This window comes from Ranitomeya imitator, chromosome 1 (assembly GCF_032444005.1).
Source record: "Ranitomeya imitator isolate aRanImi1 chromosome 1, aRanImi1.pri, whole genome shotgun sequence".
Taxonomy (NCBI): domain Eukaryota; kingdom Metazoa; phylum Chordata; class Amphibia; order Anura; family Dendrobatidae; genus Ranitomeya; species Ranitomeya imitator.
The window spans coordinates 861,406,025-861,428,575 of NC_091282.1; the positions used below are offsets into that span (position 1 = coordinate 861,406,025).

The window sequence follows — 22,551 nt, forward strand, 5'->3', positions numbered from 1 at the left end:
ACATCCAGAAGGCAGACCCTTGCTGAGTGTCACTATACAGATTATATTTGTTTTTTCCGAATCTAACTTTGTCCGGTTTCTATACTGCATGGACTCATGTTTTTTTTTTTCATTGGGAATGACATCACTGTCTGTGAATTACACAGAGCCAAATAATTGTGTCCCCCCAGATTAAATTAATGAGGATAATTTTAGCCCATTGTTGTCTACATTCAATTTAACATGTAAATTCTTGTTCTTTTATATTCACCTCACATTGTTCCCTCGTGTAGGATCATCTTGTCTCATTTTGAAGACAAACAACTCCGCAAGGTCTCTTCTGGCATCATGGGAACTGAAAAATGTTGTGATAACTGCAAGACCAGGTAAATGATCTCCTGAGGCTAATTCCTGGACAACTTCACATTTCTACTATTTCTGAAAACTATTGGATCCTACAAATCACACACACACAAATAAAAATCGAATAAGGCTAAAGCCCCTCATACACATGGTTTGTCTGGCAGCTATTTTCTCGGCTTTCCCTCCAAAGCGCTCCTGTGTTCTCTATGTGAGAGCCTCTGCCAGATATCTCTGGCAGCAGCTTATCTTTAGGAGAACGAAAGGATCGGTAGTCTGATCAAAAAAGTGTAAAAGCCATCCAACCACAACTTGTGTACCCAATCAGGATGGCACTATCTCTAGTGGCTCTCCTCTTTACCTGCCTACTAAAGTCTCAAATACATGGGGAACCAAGGAAGGATCCATGATTGACTGTTTAAAACCTAAAGTGTAAATGTGCTTCTTTGCCCTAGGGTCCACTTCCACAATTGGACATGCGGGATAATAACATGTACCAGAATCCGTGGTTTTAGTACTAGGGGACGTAGTTGTAGTTGTGGTCCTCAGTGATTTCTCAATATAATTAGCTAGCTGATTTTGTCAGTTTGCTCAATAAAGGCACACGGTGGTGCAGAGTTCCACTTAAATGTAGGGTAAAAATGCAGCTCTTCCTGTCCTAGGTAAGCATGTGCTTGTGAGCACTGCAGGTCCAATCCACAAAAAAAACTTTAGCTACATATTTTGTATTTTCACAAGGGCAAAATGAGAAAATGGACCCCAAAGTTTGTTGTGCAATTTCTCATGAGTTCACCGATACCCCATATGTGGTCGAAAACTACTTTTGAGGCACAGTACAAAGCTCAGAAGGGAAGTAGCGCTATATTACAGTGCAGATGTACCCCCCACAAGGGACCCCATTTTGGAAATTATAACCCTTTGGGAATTTATCTACAGATGTAGTGACGATTTTGACTCCATGGGTGTTCTCCAGAAACAGGCAGCAGTGAATTTTGTTGAGTGAAAATTGCAAACTGCCGTTGTAGTGACCAGTACGCTGTAGTGACCAGTACATTATGCCCAGCTCATTCTACAAGAATGCAAAACATGTGGGTGCTAAATGTTGTTTAGGTACACTGGGGCTCAAAAGGGAGGGGGGCATTTGGATTTGGGAGCGGAGAATTTGCAGAATTTCTTTTGGCGGGTGAGGAGCCATTCCGCTTTTCCAGAGCCTTTGTGCTACCAGTAGCATGAAAGCCCCTATATTTCCATTAATAGATGACAGACCTGAGTGGGGACTTGCTTTTTTTGTGGATTGAGTGGAAGCTTTTATTGAGAACATTTTACATAATGTTTGGGATCACAGTTATCCAGCACTCTATGCTGAGCACTTACTTTGTGGTTTCCATCTAAATCTCCGAGTGACATGATTCAGATGAAACCCTCGATGGATCCATTCACTATAGTGAGGCAGCAGAGTTACTCTGAACTCCACCTGGCCTCTGTTCCTTGGTTTCATCTTTTCAGAAGTGCACAAAACTGGCCGACGGCACTTTTATGCAATCCTACAAAGATGGACACCGCTGGATCTCAGGTCCTATGGCGCCCACAGTGCCTTCATCTGCGCAGGATAAATGTGCACTTAGCCTTACTGCGACCTTTGGGAGGCAGAATGAAAAAATCACCAGTATGTGAAGAATTGGTTTTATTTATTTCTTATGCCGTTCCTCGTACGGTATAAGTGATTAGTAGTGATGAGAGCGTATACTCGTTACTCTGGTTTCCCCGAGCATGCTCAGGTGGTCTCCGAGTATTTTGGCGTGCTTGGAGATTTCGTTTTCCTCGCCGCAGTAACGAGTATACTTGCTTATCACTAGTGATGAGGTGACTTTATTCTTCGGGTTGGTGCGATTACTGCGATACCAGATTTATATGAGGTTTTTATGTTTGGCTGCTGTCACACACTAAAATACATTTTTTATTGCGAAAACTAATTTTTGCATCACCATATTTTGAGAGCTATAATATTTTCATATTTTCCTATCGCCACGACAGCACCCCTACGAGAGAGGGGATCCGCCCACCTTCCGGACAGGAACCTACAGGATTTAAAGGGGCGGTCTCCCTCACCACTCCAGTTTGGGTTCCTGTCCGGACGGCGGGAGCCTGCAGCAGCAGTCTTACCCGGGCCTCCATGCCTCCGCGCGGTATCTCTTAGGAACGGCGGAATCGGGGGCTCGGAAGCAGCGTCGGGGGTGTCCTGCGTTCAGACCCCCCCCCTCGTCTGACCATGAGGAGCGCGTCCCAGGAGTCGGGCAGTGCCGTCCTGGTCCGCGGTTGAGCGCGGTGTGCAGCGTCCACACCGGCGCTGGTGAACCCGGAAGTAGTTGATACGCTTCCGGGGTAAGCCGGGGGAGGAGCGCTGCAGTGCTGTAAAAGAGCGACGCCTAAGGTAGAAGGCGCGCAGCCATGTCCTCAGTAGGGGACGCCGAGCACCCTCATGGAGAGGGAACGGAACAGCGCAGTAAGAGCGGTAGCGGCCGCTCAAGGAGAAGCAGCAGCAGCGTGGTACGGGGGCAGCAGCGTGCGTGCGCCCCAGCGTCACATTTGGATCCTACTCCTCCAGAACCGGTATTCACAGAATCAGCCTTACGGTGAGTGTTAAATCAGACACCTGGTGCTGATATGGTCTGTTATTTGTGCTTTGTTTTAGGGAAAAAAGACCACTAAATCTAAGCACAAGCAATGTGCTCTATGCATGACTCCAATGCCTGACAGTTATACCAAAAGGCTGTGTCAGGCTTGCATATGTCAGACCTTAGAAGAGGAAGCTCCCCTTCGGTCATCAGACCTTAGAGCGGTCATCAGGGAGGAAATTAGCTATTCCCTTAGAGGCAGCCGCCAGGAAAGGTCGGGCAGGGACATATCGCCAGGATCTAGTCTGTCCCTGCAAGAAGGGGAATGTTCCCGCTCCTCATCTCCATCCTCCTCAGATGAAGAGGGAAGGCCTTGCTTCTCAGTGGACAACATGGACATGTTAGTTAAAGGAGTCCGAGCTACCATGGGTGTTGCAGAAAGCAAGGAACCAAGGTCCGCACAGGACATAATGTTTGCGGGCTTGTGCCAGAGGAGTCGTAAGGCGTTCCCGGTGGTGGATACGGTTAAGACTCTTATAAAGAGAGAATGGGATAAGCAGGATAAGGGGTTCCTTCCGTCATCAGCTAAAAGAAGGTATCCCTTTGAAGATAATGAGCGGGCAGAGTGGATGAAAGTCCCAAAAGTGGATGCAGCGGTGGCTTCTACATCTAAAGCCGGTACTTTGCCGCTGGAGGACGTGGGCCTTCTGAAAGATCCATCAGATAGGAAGGCGGACATGTTTTTGAGGAAAGTATGGGAATCAACTGCAGGGGCGTTCAAACCTGCTATCTCTAGCACGTGTACGGCTAGATCCGTCATGGTGTGGATATCCCAACTGGAAGAACAGCTGAAGTCCAAGGTGCCCAGAGACAAGATGCTGAACTCACTTTCGCAAATATGTGAAGGAGTGGCGTATTTAGCGGACGCGTCAGTGGATTCTTTAAAATTGGCGGCAAGATCAGCAGGTCTCTCAAACGCTGCTCGCCGAGCCCTATGGCTTAAGACCTGGAAAGGGGATGCCCAGGCGAAAGCTAAACTGTGTACAATACCGTGTAGGGGTGAGTACCTGTTTGGCCCGGTATTGGATGATATCCTAGCTAAGGCTGAGGATAGGAAGAAAGGTTTTCCTAAAGCTTTCAATCCTACCTTTAGGAATACCTTCAGGAGACGCTTCCAATACCGAAGACCCTACCACAACCGAGACTGGGAACCATCAGACCCAAAAAAGAAAGGTTCGGACTTTAATGCTTTGTCATCTTCCTCAAGAAGAAGAAGAAACTATCGTTAATAGAGATCTTCCAGTAGGGGGCAGGTTAAAATTCTTCTATGCTCAGTGGGCCAAAATAACTTCGAGCAATTGGGTTCTGGGTATAATTAATTCAGGGTTAAAATTAGAGTTCCGGGAAAGACCTTCTGAATTTTATATCTTGACTGCCCCTGATTCCTTAGACCAACAAAAGGCCCTTGAAAAAGAGGTCCAAATGTTAAGACGGAAGAAAGTCATAGTGGAGGTTCCAAAACATCAGCAGGGGAAAGGGTTCTATTCCCCTTTATTTTTAATCTCCAAGCCAGATGGATCCTTTAGAACCATCATAAACTTACGGAGATTAAACAAACATCTAGAGTATCATGCCTTTAAGATGGAATCTATTAAAACGGCAACTAAACTTCTCTTTCCCAGATGTTATATGACAGTCCTGGATTTAAAAGATGCGTATTACCATCTGCCCATTCACCAGGATCATCAACAATTCCTCAGAATGGCAGTGCGCTTAAACGACCAGGTCAGGCACTTTCAGTTTGCTGCAATGCCCTTTGGTCTATCTATGGCACTGAGGGTGTTTACTAAAGTCATGGCAGAAGTAATGGCCTATGTCAGAGAACAAGATACGTTAATTATACCCTACTTGGATGACTTCCTGGTAGTGGGGAATTCCTTTTGCCAGTGTAGTACTCGCCTAAATCATGTAATATCTTCCTTACAGGACTTGGGTTGGATAGTCAATATGGAGAAGTCAAGACTCGATCCATCAACAACTCAGACTTTCCTAGGTATTCTGCTGGATTCGGAAGTGCAACAATGTTTCCTTCCGGAGGAGAAAAAGCAGAGGATTGTGCACAAAGTCAGTTCGGTAACAAAGAAGCCAGATCTGACTTTAAGAGACGCTATGTCCCTTCTGGGATCCCTAACGTCCTGCATACCAGCCGTCCAGTGGGCTCAATTCCACACTCGAGTGTTGCAGGCCCAAGTCTTGGATACAGACAGGAGTCTTCAAGGGCAATTAGGCGGAAGACTCAGGCTGTCCACCACCACTCTACACAGTCTGAGATAGTGGTTAAACAGAAGACATTTAGGGAAAGGAGTACGCTGGAGTGTAGTACCAGACAACACGGTCACAACCGATGCCAGTCCAATAGGTTGGGGAGCTCACATAGGAGATGTCTGGACTCAAGGGCAATGGTCTCTCTTAGAGGCTCAAGAGTCCTCAAATTGGAAAGAGCTCACGGCAGTAAAAAAGGCCTTACTCAGGTTGCTTCCATCTCTGCAGGATTCACATGTAAGAGTCAAGACAGACAACACAACAGTAGTGGCGTATCTCAACCATCAAGGGGGTACAAGGTCAAGATCCCTAATGAACACCGCCACAGACATACTCGAAATAGCCGAAGCCCACTTTCGCTCTCTATCAGCTGTTCACATTCGGGGAGAGCTCAACACAGGCAGATTACCTCAGCCGTCATTCTCTATGTCAGGGAGAATGGGTTATAGATCGACGGGTGTTCAGACAGATAGTGGACCTGTGGGGATTGCCCGTTATCGATCTATTCGCAACGAGAGAGAACAGGCAGACCAGGAAGTTCGCTTCTCTTCGGGTGGCGGACAAGCCCTGTATAATAGACTCCCTTCAAATACACTGGGATTTTCCTCTGGCTTACGCATTTCCCCCAATGTGTCTGATCCCGATGGTCCTCAGGAAGATCAGGGAGGAGAGGGCGAGAGTGATCCTGATTGCCCCCTTTTGGCCCAGGAGGGCATGGTTCTCGTTACTCAGGGCAATGTCTGTGTCCGACCCCTGGGTACTGCCGACCAGCCCGGAGCTTCTTTCTCAGGGTCCATTCAGTTACCCCAATGTGGAATCCCTGCATCTGACGGTGTGGAATTTGAGAGGGAGTTATTGAGGAGGAGAGGGTTTTCAGAGGCTCTCATATCTACCCTTTTAAATAGCCGGAAAGAAGTCACCACTAAAATCTATGCTAAAACTTGGAAAAAGTTCCTTGCCTTCTACCAAAATCCCTTTTCTGGCAAGGTCCCATTTCCAGCTATTCTGGAGTTTTTACAGAAAGGCCGAGAATTGGGCTTGGCGGTAAATACCCTTAAAGTCCAAGTATCAGCTTTGGGAGCGTTGTATAACAGCGATGTGGCGGGAAATAGATGAGTTTCCCGATTTATCAGGGCCACTGAATGTAGTAACCCAGTGTATATTCCTAGATTACCACCATGGGATTTAAATTTGGTTTTAGACGCCTTAACAGAACCCCCCTTTGAGCCATTAGATTCTGTCTCCATAAAAAATTTAACTTTAAAAACAGCCTTCCTAGTAGCCCTGACCTCTGCTAGGAGAGTGAGTGACTTGCAAGCTTTGTCGATAGATCCTCCTTATTTAATGGTCTTTCAGGACCGGGTAGTGTTAAAACCTGATCCAGCATACCTACCAAAAGTAGCTTCCAAATTTCATAGAAGTCAGGAAATAATTTTACCATCTTTCTGTGACAGTCCGAATTCAGCTGACGAGCACAAATATCACATGTTAGATGTCAGAAGAACTCTATTAGAGTACCTACACAAAACAGAGCTATGGAGGCAGAGTAGGGCTCTGTTTGTTTCCTTTCAGAATCCAAGGAAAGGGGCGAGTGTAACTAAAGCGTCTATCGCCAGATGGATAAGAGATGCCATATATCTTGCTTATACTACTAAAGGCCAGACACCACCAGATGGCATCAGGGCCCACTCAACTCGAGCCATGGCCTCATCCTGGGCGGAAAGAGCGGACGTCTCCATAGACGTAATATGTAAGGCGGCAATGTGGTCATCTCCTTCCACCTTTTATAGACATTATCGTCTTGACTTATCTTCAGAGGCCAATTTAGTTTTTGGCCGTACAGTACTTAGTGCTGTAGTCCCTCCCAGGTGATTGATCTTTGAAAATCTCTTGTAGGGGTGCTGTCGTGGCGATAGGAAAACCGGTTTTTACGTACCGGTAATAGGATTTTACGGAGCCATGACAGCACCCGCACATTCCCCCCCCGTAGTTATTCACTGGTTTCTGCACCCTTTGGGGAAAGTGTGCTTGTTAAAAAATCACTCTTTAGAAGGTGATGGTATTTAGTAATGTTTAAGTGTATATGTTTATGTACTAACTCAATGGCGGTGTGCCTTATACTCTGAAACACAAACTGGAGTGGTGAGGGGGACCGCCCCTTTAAATCCTGTAGGTTCCTGTCCGGAAAGTGGGCGGATCCCCTCTCTCGTAGGGGTGCTGTCGTGGCTCCGTAAAATCCTATTACCGGTACGTAAAAACCGGTTTCGTCCAACAGAGTCATGTGAGGGCTTGTTTTTTGCAGGACGAGTTGTCGTTTTAATTGCATGTGGTAAAATTGGTAAGTCAGCTTTATTCTTCGGGTCAGTGCGATTACTGCGATACCTCATTTATATCTTTTTTTATATATATTTTCACGCTTTTACACCATAAAAACTATTTTATTGAAAAAATAGTTATTTTTGCATCACTTTATTCTGAGAGCTATCATTTTTTTATTTTTCTTCCGATGGAGCTCTATGGCTGCATGTTTTTTGCGGGACAAGATGACGTTTTCATTAGAACCATTTTTATTTACGTCTGTGTTTTTGATCGCGTTTTATTGCACTTTTCGTTTGGCGGTATAATGATAAAGCATTGTTTTTTGCCTAATTTTTCATTTTACTTTTTTATGGTGTTCACTGAAGGGGTTAACAGAGCGGGTCGTTATGGATGCGGCGATACCAAATATGTGTACTTTTATTTTTTTTTTATTTACATAAATGTATTTATTGGTAAAATGTGTATTTTATTTCTTTATTTGGGGATTTAAATTTTTTTTTTACCCATTATAATATATATACAGTATATATATTTTTACTTTATTACATTGTCCCAGTATGGGATATCACTATATAGTGTCAGATCACTGATGCACCTCCCGCAGAGCACTACTAGTACGGCGCATGTTGCGAAGGGATTTTAAGAGTCAATAGTTATAGCAAAGGTAGAAAATATAAAAAATAACTTTTAATTATTATTAAGAATAGTAATAATAATAATAAGTCTTCTGGCTATATTAAAAAGACAGTCACACATAAATTAATGTGCAATGGTTGACATGAAACTTCCACAATTACCTGAAGGGTTTGTGTCAAAGCTTGAACCAGTCACAAAGGCACAACCAAGTGGTGTGAACAAAACCACACCTTGAAAAAAGGAACAATCTTACTAGCAATCTTTTACTCCTGGGGAAGTTCCTACAGGTTCCTTTTGTGTTTTGCAGTGTAAATGCCCTTTAAGAGTTACAATAATGAGTAATTTCATCTGAGATATTTTTGGGGATTCGACCTATGGCTATTTATCCACTATCTGATCCTCTTAGAGTGGTAAAGCTGTCATAAATGTATGGTATATCTGGTGGTTGTGCCATAAATGTTTCCGATGGGAATACCCTACTAACAGAGTTCTGGATACAACTCATGAATTGTGTCTTTTGGCACAGGGGATTCAAGAAAACACCAAATAGTCTATATTAGTCATCATATACAGGTCCTTCTCAAAAAATTAGCATATAGTGTTAAATTTCATTATTTACCATAATGTAATGATTACAATTAAACTTTCATATATTATAGATTCATTATCCACCAACTGAAATTTGTCACGTCTTTTATCGTTTTAATACTGATGATTTTGGCATACAACTCCTGATAACCCAAAAAACCTGTCTCAATAAATTAGCATATTTCACCCATCCAATCAAATAAAAGTGTTTTTTGATAACAAACAAAAAAACCATCAAATAATAATGTTCAGTTATGCACTCAATACTTGGTCGGGAATCCTTTGGCAGAAATGACTGCTTCAATGCGGCGTGGCATGGAGGCAATCAGCCTGTGACACTGTTGAGATGTTATGGAGGCCCAGGATGCTTCAATAGCGGCCTTAAGCTCATCCAGAGTGTTGGGTCTTGCGTCTCTCAACTTTCTCTTCACAATATCCCACAGATTCTCTATGGGGTTCAGGTCAGGAGAGTTGGCAGGCCAATTGAGCACAGTAATACCATGGTCAGTAAACCATTTACCAGTGGTTTTGGCGCTGTGAGCAGGTGCCAGGTCGTGCTGAAAAATGAAATCTTCATCTCCATAAAGCATTTCAGCCGATGGAAGCATGAAGTGCTCCAAAATCTCCTGATAGCTAGCTGCATTGACCCTGCCCTTGATGAAACACAGTGGACCAACACCAGCAGCTGACATGGCACCCCACACCATCACTGACTGTGGGTACTTGACACTGGACTTCAGGCAGTTTGGCATTTCCTTCTCCCCAGTCTTCCTCCAGACTCTGGCACCTTGATTTCTGAATGACATGCAAAATTTGCTTTCATCAGAAAAAAGTACTTGGGACCACTTAGCAACAGTCCAGTGCTGCTTCTCTGTAGCCCATTTCGGCACCTGTAGCCCATTTCCTGCACACGCCTGTGCACGGTGGCTCTGGATGTTTCCACACCAGACTCAGTCCACTGCTTCCTCAGGTTCCCCAAGGTCTGGAATCGGTCCTTCTCCACAATCTTCCTCAGGGTCCGGTCTCCTCTTCTCGTTGTACAGCGTTTTCTGCCACATTGTTTCCTTCCAACAGACTTACCATTGAGGTGCCTTGATACAGCACTCTGGGAACAGCCTATTTGTTGAGAAATTTCTTTCTGGGTCTTACCCTCTTGCTTGAGGGTGTCAATGATGGCCTTCTTGACATCTGTCAGGTCGCTAGTCTTACCCATGATGGGGGTTTTGAGTAATGAACCAGGCAGGGAGTTTATAAAAGCCTTAGGTATCTTTTGCATGTGTTTAGAGTTAATTAGTTGATTCAGAAGATTAGGGTAATAGGTCGTTTAGAGAACCTTTTCTTGATATGCTAATTTATTGAGACAGGTTTTTTGGGTTATCAGGAGTTGTATGCCAAAATCATCAGTATTAAAACAATAAAAGACGTGACAAATTTCAGTTGGTGGATAATGAATCTATAATATATGAAAGGTTAATTGTAATCATTACATTATGGTAAATAATGAAATTTAACACTATATGCTAATTTTTTGAGAAGGACCTGTACATCTCTGATTTGTATGGATTGTCAAATTCAGAAAAGCTATTTTCAAATTATGTATTAGTGCTTTAAAATAGATGGCTGCCATTCTAGGACCCTTCAGCCAGAGCAGACAGTGGCCAAACTTTTTTAAAGGCCTCCATACACATTAGACTATATTCGGAATCGGCCAGCAGTCTGGGATGAAAGACCCGGCAGGTCTGATTTCACACTGCCAATCCTTTTGTTCTCTTTAAACAAGCCACAGTTGAGTCTAGCAATGGTTCTCTCATAAATAACATAGGAGCGCTTAGCTGAGATAACCCACAGAGGAGTCTGGCAGCGGCTCTCTCGTAAAGAACAGGAGCGCTTAGCTGAGATAAGCCACAGAGGAGTCTGGCAGCGGCTCTCTCGTAAAGAACATAGGAGCGCTTAGCTGAGATAAGCCATAGATGAGTCTGGCAGTGGCTCTCTCGTAAAGAACAAAGGAGCGCTTAGCTGAGATAAGCCACAGAGGAGTCTGGCAGTGGCTCTCTCATAAATAACATAGGAGCTCTTAGCTGAGATAAGCCACAGAGGAGTCTGGCAGTGGCTCTCTCGTAAAGAACATAGGAGCGTTTAGCTGAGATAAGCCACAGAGTAGTCTGACAGTGGCTCTCTCATAAATAACATAGGAGCTCTTAGCTGAGATAAGCCACAGAGGAGTCTGGCAGTGGCTCTCTCGTAAAGAACATAGGAGCGCTTAGCTGAGATAAGCCACAGAGGAATCTGGCAGCGTCTCTCTCGTAAAGAACATAGGAGCGTTTAGCTGAGATAAGCCACAGAGTAGTCTGACATTGGCTCTCTCATAAATAACATAGGAGCGCTTAGCTGACATAAGCCACAGAGGAGTCTGGCAGTGGCTCTTTCATAAATAACATAGGAATGCTTAGCTGAGATAAGCCACAGAGGAGTCTGGCAGCGGCTCTTTCAATAAGAACATAGGAGCGCTTAGCTGAGATAAGCCACAGAGGAGTCTGGCAGTGGCTCTCATAAATAACATAGGAGCGCTTAGCTGAGTTAAGCCACGGAGGAGTCTGGCAGTGGCTTTCTCATAAATAACATAGGAGCGCTTAGCTGAGATAAGCCACAGAGGAATCTGGCAGCGTCTCTCTCGTAAAGAACATAGGAGCGTTTAGCTGAAATTATCTCATGTGAGGGAGATGGCTGAGAGCCAAACGATAGGTTGAGCCATCATTTGGCTGAAATCTATCATTTGTGTATGGAAAGCTTAATAGAGGACACAGCATATTGTCATGTTATAGATAACGCATTGATTTTTTTTTTCCATAACCGTAACTTTTGTTAAGTTTTATACATTTTTAGCAATCAAAATAAACACAACATATTTAGATTTTAACAAACAAAATAGACAAAGTAGATAATCAATGTGGATAGGATACATTAAAGTTTATCTGATGGGAAAAATTTCCCTCTAGTGGCACCAAAACATATTGAAAGTTACAACAATAAAAGACACAAGTTCCAAAAAAAAAACAATATTAGTTACACCTGATGCTATATTAAACCAAACCCTATGTATGGTACTTATTCAATTCAAATTTCTTATTTAACAATCAACAAACAAAAGACATTACACACACACATTAAGGCTTGGGAAAAAAGGGTACAGTAGTCCAAAGAGGTCCTAGCTATTGTTTTGAGCCCAGAAATAATCTTACGAAGCTCAGATAACATCAAATGTGTCCACCTTCACATTCATTAAAACTGTCATGTATTCCATTTTATGAATATCAGCCATTCTATTTAATAAATTTTGATAAGAGGGAGGAGTGGTGTGTTTCCATTTGAAAGCGATCAAACATCTAGCTGCGGTTAACATATCCGATAATAATTTAAATGAGTTCTTCCCCATCCATCTAGGAGAAACATTTAGCAAATAGATTGCAGGGTCCAGCTCAACTCCATGAAAAGTACCTTTTGAAATAAAACTATAAATAATTCCCAAAATCCGACCACCCCAGGGCAAGACCAAAAGATGTGATATTCAGAACCAGTTGCTGAGCCACATTGCCAGCAAATATTCTGATACTGGGGGTTCCGTTTATGGCGGAGCTCTGGGTGTGGTACCAAAACATCAAAATCTTATATTGATTTTCTTTATTTAACGTGAAAATAGAGGATTTAGATACTTTGTCCCAAATACACGGTCAACATTGTGGGGACTGCTCCTTCCTACCTATTTAATCATATAGGAGTGTTTCTTCGGATGATCCACCTGAGGAGAGTTTATAATCCTATAAATATCAGATGTCAACCCCTTTGTTGACTGGCCTTAACTTCTCAAACTCAGTTGGTCGGGAGCATTCGTTGAGGAAAATAGAACTCTAGGTGTTTAATCTGCATAAATTGGAACAATTTAGATTTAATAAGGTCAAACTAGAGAATTTCCTATGTGTCCCTGTCAACAAAGTCCGCATATCTGAAAAGTCCCACTGAAATCCATGGAAAGACCATTGTTGGTTGTAAGCTATTTGGAATCAAAGGCTGATAGATAAAATAAATCATTGGAGAACTAAGAGAGGCCAGACCGAAGCGCTTCATACATGAGAGCCAAACTTCTTTTGTAAGCTGCATAGGTCCCTATAGGATAAATGGTATCTTAATAGACTGAGTTGTCCACAAAAGGGAGTTCGGGTGAATAGGAGCCAGCCATAACCTTTCTACACTGCTCAAAAAAAAAATGAAGGGAACACTAAAATCCCACATCCTAGATATCACTGAATGAAATATTCCAGTTGCAAATCTTTATTCATTACATAGTGGAATTCACTGAGAACAATGAAACATAAAAATAATCAATGTAAATCAAAATTAATATCCCATGGAGGTCTGGATTTGGAATGATATGCAAAATCAAAGTGGAAAATCAAATTACAGGCTGATCCAACTTCAGTGGAAATGCCTCAAGACAAGAATATTATGCTCAGTAGTGTGTGTGGCCTCCACGTGTCTGTATGACCTCCCTACAATGCCTGGGCATGCTCCTAATGAGGCGGCGGATGTTCTCCTGAGGAATCTCCTTCCAGACCTGGAGTAAAGCATCAGTCAACTCCTGTCAGTCTGTGGTGCAAGGTGGCATTGGTAGATGGAATGAAGCAGGATGTCCCAGATGTGTTCGATTGGATTGAGGTCTGGGGAACAGCAGGTCAGTCCATAGCATCAATGCCTTCATCATGCAGGAACTGCTGACACACTTCAGCCACATGAGGCCTGGCATTGTCATGTACAAATAGAAAAATATTAACTAGCTTACCCCAGCTAGGCGTCTACACTCTTGATGGAATCTATTAATATTTTTTAATCCATCAAATTTTTGCAAGCTTGGAAGCTAGATCATCATCTTATAGCTGTGTTATGCATCAAAAGGAACCCAAGGCCCACTGCGCCTGCTTAAGGTCTCATAATGGGTCTGAGGAGCTCATCCCGGTATCTAATGGCAGTCAGGGTACCTCTGGCTTTCACATGGAGGGCTGTGCGTCCTCCAAAGAATTGCCTCCCACTCCATTACTGACCCAAAGCCAAACAGGTGATGCTGGAGGATGTTGCAAGCAGCAGAACGTTCTCCACGGCGTCTCTAGACTATGTCACGTCTGTCTCATGTGCTCAGTGTGAACCTGCTCTCATCCGTGAAGAGCACAGGGTGTCCATGTTGAATCTGCCAATTCTTGTGTTCTCTGGCAAGTTCCAATCACCGTGCATGGTGTTGAGCTGTAAGCACAACTCCCACCTGTGGACGGCGGGCCCTCATATCACCTTCAATGAGTCTGTTTCTGACAGTTTAGGCTATGTGCACACTTTGCAGATTCCACTGCGGATTTTTCCGCAGCGGAATTGCAAAATCCGCAGTGAAAACCCATCGCGGTTTTTACTGCGGATTTATCGCGGTTTTTACTGCGTTTTCTACTGCGGATTTTCAACTGCAGTTTTCTATTGGAGCAGCTGAAAATCCGCAGAAAAGAAGTGACATGCTGCGGAATGTAATCCGCAGCGTTTCCGCGTGGATTTTTCTGCAGCATGTGCACAGCGTTTTTTGTTTCCCATAGGTTTACATTGAAATGTAAACTCATGGGAAACTGCTGCGGATCCGCAGCGGTCAAATCCGCTGCGGATCCGCAGCAAAATCCGCAAAGTGTGAATATAGCCTTAAGCAGACACATGTTAGTGGCATGCTGGGGATAATTTTGCAGGGCTCTGGCTCTGGCTCCTCCTGTTCCTCCTTGCACAAAGGAGGAGGTAGCTGTCCTGCTGCTGGGTTGTTGCTCTCCGATGGCCTCTTCCACATCTCCTGGTGTACTGGCATGTCTGCTGGTATCTGCTCCATGCTCTAGACACTGTGCTGACAGACACAGCTACACATCTTGCCACAGCTCATACGTATGTGCCATCCTGTATGAGCGGCACTACCTGAGCAACCTCTGTGGGTTGTAGACACCGCCTCATGCTTCTGTACAGTACCTTTAGGGGAGAGAGCAATGACAAAATACAAAAGTGGCCAAAACAGCAGCCAAAAAGGATGAGAATAGAGAAAGAGAAATGGTCTGTGGTCACCCCTTCCAAACCACTCCATTATAGGGGTTGTCTTTCTAATTGCCTATCTTTTCTACCTGTTCTGTTCCATTTGCACAACAGCAATCAGTGTTGCTTCCTAACTGGACAAGTTGACTTCACGGAATTGTGATTGACTTGAAATTACATTGTGTTGTTTAAGTGTTCCCTTTATTTTTTTGAGCAGTGTATTTCAGTCCATTTATTCGGATGGCCCATTGATTTTATTGGAAACAGAGTAACATGTTTCAATATTTAAACTCTGTTAGAGTTGTAAAGGAATTGGAATTGGACCTAGCAAGAGATACCATGATCCTGTAATCTTTAAGAGATCCAACAGAGTAAACTGTGATTTACGTTATGTGTAATTAAATATAATTTTCAGTTATTACATTGGCCTTTTTTTTTTGTTAATATGAATATTAAATTAAAGTTAAATGTGCTTCCATTTTTTGGATTCTTTCCATACATATAAATAATCTGCTCTTTTTGTTGATGCCACATTAGTGATTGTCTCGGGCAGACAGCCAGATTATTTCTGCTGCATCCAGAAGACTAGACTAATAATGTGAGATTTGATTACGTATGGGGTGCTGAAAGTGTAAAATGCAATCATAAATGGAGTCCTTAGCATGTTTATATATTGTAACAGTTTTATTGCAATTTTAGCAAATGCAACCACAAAACATTTTAAACCCCTTGTAATGGTATGTGCCTATAGTGTCTTTTAGATGCCGGTGTACCTGCAAGATACCTGTGGTGTTTTTCCCGAAAAGTCCTCTTTGGCGTCTTTTTATTTGTTTTTGCAGCAATTCTGTTGCCAATCCCTTTTTTTTTTTTAATTCTATGTATAAGATAGTGACAGATTCCAAGCAGAAGTCACCTGAAGAATAGACCGGTCACTTCTTTCAGCTGCTTCACAGCTTTTGAGTCTGTTATAAGAGGTTGAAAAAGACAGAATATACGCACAGCTGGTCTTTCCGCCATCTCTGTGCGTGTTTCCATTATTTTTATTATTTTTTTTTACTGCCTTTTCAGGGGAATTCCAGGCATAATCCACCAGAAAAACACACACACTAACAGTGTACAGTACCTCCTTTACTTACATGAAATTTTCTTAGAAAATACATATCTGAGAGCCTGATTACAGCAATGTGTCATTTACTGGGCTGTGTTTTGCTGTTTTAATACCATCAGAGTTTTCTCAGCAGAAGATTATCATTCCAGGACAACTGGCCTCGTTCTTCTTAGTCCAGCCCCACACTACTGATTAGCAGCTCTGTCACTATACACTGTACCCAGAAAGCTGTTGGGCGGTTTATACGCAACTGAACAACTGACCTCTGCTTGTTAGATCTGCAGCAGATAACACTGTAATTATATTATATGTATTTACTGCAGCACCCAGTAAAGTAAGTGACCCATTGCTGGAATCAGGGTCTCTGCCCCTACATCATAATGCTCTCAGATTACATAGCAAAATCCTGCTGACAAATTCCCTGTTAAAACTTTTTATTATTTTATTGCCGTAATCTGTTCTGTGCTCATATGTTTAATTTCGTGATATTCAAAGTTATCTAATAGTTCTGATCTGAAAAACCTTTGGTTTATTGGATGCTAGCCTTTTTACTATGTTTTCTTACGCCGCCTGAAAAGAAATATTGTTTTTTTCCTCTATTCAGACTGTCCATTTTTTATTACCTTTAGATTAAGGCACAACATTTCAATTACTGATCAAGAAGACAGTCTCCAAGATTTTGGTCCGCAAGCTTTCCAGTTATTATCTGCAGTCGAAGCTTTAGGGGAAAAATTTGGAACCGGTGTCCCTGTCTTATTTCTCCGGGGTTCAGTAAGTATAAGATTTTACAATGTTACACGATGCCATCGTCAGGACTGATATAATAAACAATATTTCTTGGGTCCACCAAGGCATGTGGAGCTCTTTGATCAGCGCCTCTGTCCTGGGACTCAGCTCTTACCACGGACAACATCTGGAATGAGTTTGTATGTCTTGTGGTTTCCTCTGGGCTCTCTGGTTGTCTCCCACACTCCAAAGACCTACTGATAGGGAAATTAGATTGTGCGCTCGAGATGATGATGTCTGTGAACCGCTTTTGCGGTGTAGTAGCGACTTAAATTCCACTATCCTGGCCTTTTAGATTTTTTTACCTCATTACGCCATTTACAGATTGGGTTAATTTTTTTTATATTTTGATAGAACAGAAATTACAGATATGAAGGTACCACATATGTTTATTTTATTTCTTTTTATCACATAATATTGCAGTGTATAGTAAAAATCATGTTCTCCTATGAACGTCAGCGACAGGCAGACGAGGCTGTCATGGCATCCCATCGGTGCCCTTCATTCATGTCGCAGGGAGGGGCTGATTGGCGCTTGGAACGGAGTGCTACCCGGCCTTTCACTGTTAGTGCCTCTGTCTGAGATTGACAGCGGCATTTAAAAAGCAAACAGCAGTGGGAAGAGCCCATCTCCACCCCTTGATGTTAGAGGAAGATGACGGCTGTATAATAGTCATCATTTGCTGTCAATAATCCATGCTCAGCTTCTGAGCCTGCTGGGACGAAAAGAAGCCGACATGACTTAACCCCTTTCTGACCTCAGACGGATAGTACGTCCAATGGCAGATCCCATGCTGTGATGCGGGCTCCGGCAGTGAGCCCGCATCAAAACCGGGACATGTCAGCTGTTTTGTACAATTGACAGGTGGCCGCAATAGCGACAGGTGGAATCCCGATTCACCCGCTGCTATTAACTAGATAAATGCCGCTGTCAAACGCTGACAGCGGCTTTTAACTAGCACTTCCGGCCATCAGGCCGGATTCGCACATCGCTGACCCCGTCACATTATAGGGGGGTCAGCGATGCGTCGGCATGACAACCAGAGGTCTATTGAAGACGTCTATGGTTGTTGATGCCGGATTGCTGTGAGCACAACCCTGTGGTTGAGTATAAATATGTGATTCTTCAGATTTTGTATTATTCCATGCCTGATGAAAAGACCTGAGTAGTCTCGAAAGCTTGCAGTTTGTTACTATCTTGTCAGTTAGCCATTAACTCCTTCATGACCAGAGGTATTTTTGTTTTAGCTTTTTTGTTTTTTGCTCCCCTTCTTCCCAGAGCCATAACTTTTTTAAATTTTTCGTTCAATATGGCCATGTGAGGGCTTGTTTTTTGCGGGACGAGTTATGTGCAAAGTGCGGTGAAATTGCAAAAAAGTGCAGTTCCACAAATGTTTTTTGTTTTGCTTTTTTACTATGTTCACTAAATGCTAAAACTGACCTGCTATTATGATTCTCAAGGTCATTACGAGTTCATAGACGCCAAATGTCTAGGTTCTTTTTTTTAATTTAAATGGTGATAAAAAATTCCAAAGTTTGTTAAATAAATTGCGCCATTTTCTCCTTCGCCACATTGGGGGACACAGGACCGTGGGTGTATGCTGCTGCCACTAGGAGGCGGACACTAAGTGAATACAAAAAAGTTAGCTCCTCTTCTGCAGTATACACCGCCCACTGGCTCCAGACAGAACCAGTTCATGCTTAGTGTCCGTAGGAGGTACACTGGTCTGGTCTTCAGACCTAAAGTTTTTTATTTTATTCTTCAGCTTTTTCTTTTTTGCTTTTTATTTTTGCTACAGACGAATGGGGCGACTGATCCTTTCAAGGTTCCTCGAACCGTCAGCAGGGGAGCACAGAGAGTGTCACCTCTCCTGCAACGTGCGATGCCACGCCTGAGCTGAATTATTTTAGGGGAGGCAGATCCCTTCAAGGGCACCGATCTCCCCACACCTTACGGACAAGCACATGGAGTGTCGCTTCCACGTATCCTCTTCTGCAGCCAGGATTAATGCCGGACATTAGCCCTGTCCCATCCTAGGGGATTAACTTTTGGATGTACAGAGACCCACCTTGTGGGGTCCGAGCAGCCCCCACTGCACCACCACTGTTAAAGCAGATGGTACAAGGAGGCGAACGGTCCCTCTCCACCTCCCCATTAAATGGTGAATTGAGGATGATCCCTTTATCCTTGCACCATCCAAGACCTGCAGCGGCAGCAGAAGGGCATGTATCCGCCGCATATTGCTGGCTTAAATACCACCCGGCAGCTTCTCCGGATAAGTGCTGGGGCTGGAGGGCACTGGGCAGGCGGTCTGTGGCAGCGCTGGATAGAGGGGGGCTTCTCCTGGCAGAGATACCTGGCCCTTCCGGTACCGCCAATAAATTTAATGCCCGACTTCTGTTCTCTGCTAGGCCATATTCTGTAACTCCGCCCCACTATGACGCGTCCCACTGACTCCTCCCACCTTTCTGATGCTTCTCGCACATTCTCGTCCGCGAGTTCCGCTTCTCGCTCTCCCTCTCCAGGGGGTCAGTAACGACCGCGATTCTGAGTTCGAATCGGATGGCCCCTTGGACTTGGATTCTCTAGACTTCCAGGTGCTCGCTGCGGCAGCACATATACTAAAATTGGAACGATACAGAGAAGATTAGCATGGCCGCTGCGCAAGGATGACACGCAAATTTGTGAAGCGTTCCGTAAAAATGGTCCTCTGTTCCCCAATGAGTTGCTCGGATTCAAGGATTTTACGGTGAGTACACAAAAATCCCTGTTCCCGATATCTGGATCGTCTTCATTTTTCGTGATCTGGGGTTGGGTGAGGGCTTATTCTTTTGCGCACCGAGCTGATGTTTTTAAAGATACCATTTTGCTGCAGGTACGTTCTTTTGATCACCCGTTATTGCATTTTAATGCAATGTGGCGGCAACCAAAAAATGTAATTCTGGCGTTTTTACTTATTTTCTCATTACGCCGTTTAGCGATCGGGTTAATTCTTTTTTTATATTGATAGAGCAGGCGATTCTGAACGTGGCGATACCAAATGTGTATGTTTGTTTTTTTATTGTTTTATTTTGAATGGGGCAAAAGGAGAGTGATTTGAACTTTTATGGTTTTTTTTATTTTTTTTATATTTTTTTTTATATTTTTTTATTATTTCTTTTTTTGTACTTTTGGCATGCTTCAATACTCTCCATGGGAGACTAGAAGCTGCCATAACCCGATCGGCTCTGCTACATATCGGCGATGATCAGATCGACTGTATGTAGCAGAATTGCTGACTTGCTATGAACACCGACCACCGGGCAGCGCTCTTAGCAATCCGGCAGTGACAACGATAGAAGTCTGCTTAGACCTCTGGTTGCCATATCAACCCATTGTTGAACCGCACTCATGTGACACGGGCGCCTTTGGGCGGGATTTCCAGCGCGCTTGCCAGAAGTGTGTATTAAATGGCTGTCAGTTTGACACCGGAATTTAACGGGTTAACAGCCATGGGAGGATCGTGATTCCTTTCGTGGCTGTTAGGCTTCTTTCACACTAGCGTCGGAATCTCCCCGTCGCAATGCGTCGGGGAGAGATTCCGACGCTAGCGTTTGCTGCATTGCACAATGGAGGCAGTGGATGCATTTTTCCGGCGCATCCACTGCCCCATTATAAGGTGCGGGGAGGAGGGGGCGGAGTTCCGGCCGCGCATGCGCGGTCGGAAAAAGCGGTCCGTCGGGAGAAAAAAACGTTACATGTAGGGTTTTTTTCTCCCGACGGTCCACCAAAGCACGACGCATTCGTCGCAAGACGGATGCGAAGTGTGCAAATCCGTCGCAAATGCGTCGTCAATAGAAGTGTATGGGGAAAAAACGCATCCTGCAAGCACTTTTGCAGGATGCGTTTTTTCTGCAAAACGACGCATTGTGACGGATTTAAAAAAACGCTAGTGTGAAAGTAGCCTTAGCGGCACATGTCAGCTGTTCAAAGCAGCTGACGTGCCAGAAAAGATATGGGCTCACCGTCGGAACCCACATCACAGGGAGGGTGTCCGACATCGTCGTATTATTACACCCGATGTTGGAAAGGGTTTAAAAGGTATCAGCCACTGAGGACTCTCAAATCTCAAAATTTTTCTATCTACTTTCACCGTAAAAAATATACATCTTTCCTGTATAAGCCTAAGCAGGAAATTAAATGAATAAAATACAAGTTGTACTGAATCTTTTCTTTTGTATAGTTATTAAAATGATACGTGTGTTCCTGCACCTGCATGTTTTGTCCCTCGGATAACTAAGTACAGATGGGCTTTCACATATTCCTGAAACAGACCACAGGAGGGGATCAGGTTTCATCTTATTATACGAAAACTAGTCAGTCTGGTGTAGGGAAAGTTCTCCTGGGAACTTTCGAATTAGGAAGTTGGATTTGATGAAATTTTATACCTCCTTTGTTACGATGAAAGATTAACAACTCTCCTGAAAGGAAACCTCAAATGTAAAAAAATATATAAATGAAAGCAACAAAGAAATTAGAGGTTTGCCGACATTTAATGAGATGTTACAGAATTGAGTCAGTATTCGAACTGGCGACAAAGGCTGCGGTCATGTGTGAGGCTCATAATGTTACGTTATCAGTTTCACTTAATTATTATTCAGTGTTTCTTTTAATAAACTAAATTAATATTCAGCCTACTTTAAGGTACAGTTTAGGCTACTGCAAATTACACGTGTGTTAGGCTTCTTTCACACTAGCGTCGGGCCCGGCCCGTCGCAGTGCGTCGGGCCGAGGTTACCGACGCTAGCGTTGCCTCCGCCGCACAACGGGTGCAGCGGATGCTGCTTTTCAGCGCATCCGCTGCCCCATTGTGAGGTGCGGGGAGGTGGGGGAGGAGTTCCGGCCGCGCATGCGCGGTCGGAAAAGACGGTCCGTCGGCTGCAAAAAATGTTACATGGAACGTTTTTTGCGGCCGACGGTCGGCCGAAAAACGGCGCAACCGTCGCGCGACGGTTGCGACGTGTGGCAATCCGTCGCAATGCGTCGCGTAATGTTAGTCAATGGAGAAAAAACGCATCCTGCAAACACTTTTGCAGGATGCGTTTTTTCTGCAAAACGACGCATTGTGACGGATTGCAGTTAACGCTAGTGTGAAAGTAGCCTTAGTGGCTATGGGTAACACTCATGGTTAATCATTTCCAGTATTTTTGTTATTGTTATTTTTTTATTATTATTACTAGATGGTGGCCCGATTCTAACGCATCGGGTATTCTAGAATATGCATGTCCATGTAGAATATTGCACAGCCCACGTAGTATATTGCCCAGCCACGTAGTATATTGCCCAGCGACATAGTATATTGCTCAGCGACGTAGTATTCCGCACAGAGCCATGTAGTATATTGCCCAGCCACATAGTATATTGCCCTATTGCCCAGTCACGTAGTATATTGCCCAGCCACGTTTGTCACAGGTTAAAAAATAAACATATACTCACCTTCCGAGGGCCCCTTGTAGTTCGGTCACATGACCGTGACGTCATGGCAGGTCATTCTCGCGCAGGACCTGTGATGACGTCGCGGTCACATGACCGTGACGTCACGGCAGGTCGTTCTCGCACAGGCACTGTGATGACGTCGCGGTCACATGACCGTGACGTCATGGCTGGTCCTTCTTGCGCAGGCGCACAGGACCTGTGATGACGTTGCGGTCACATGACCGTGACGGTATGGCAGGTCCTCGCACAGGACCTGTGATGACGTTG

General features: G+C 44.0%; 1 protein-coding gene and 1 non-coding gene across 4 annotated transcripts in view; both read left to right on the forward strand.

The window, feature by feature from the left end:
* Positions 1-22,551, forward strand: part of WRN (WRN RecQ like helicase) — a 234,382-nt gene that overhangs the window by 124,859 nt on the left and 86,972 nt on the right. For 2 of the 3 annotated variants that reach the window (XM_069742190.1, XM_069742199.1), the window contains 2 exons: positions 273-365; positions 16,653-16,794. In XM_069742190.1, coding sequence (XP_069598291.1) covers positions 273-365; positions 16,653-16,794 — 235 coding nt within the window. The remainder of the gene's footprint in view (positions 1-272; positions 366-16,652; positions 16,795-22,551) is intronic. The other variant, XM_069742208.1, reaches the window with a different exon arrangement.
* Positions 19,407-19,513, forward strand: LOC138660470 (U6 spliceosomal RNA). The gene has a single exon (XR_011317867.1). It is a non-coding gene; the product is annotated as a U6 spliceosomal RNA (small nuclear RNA).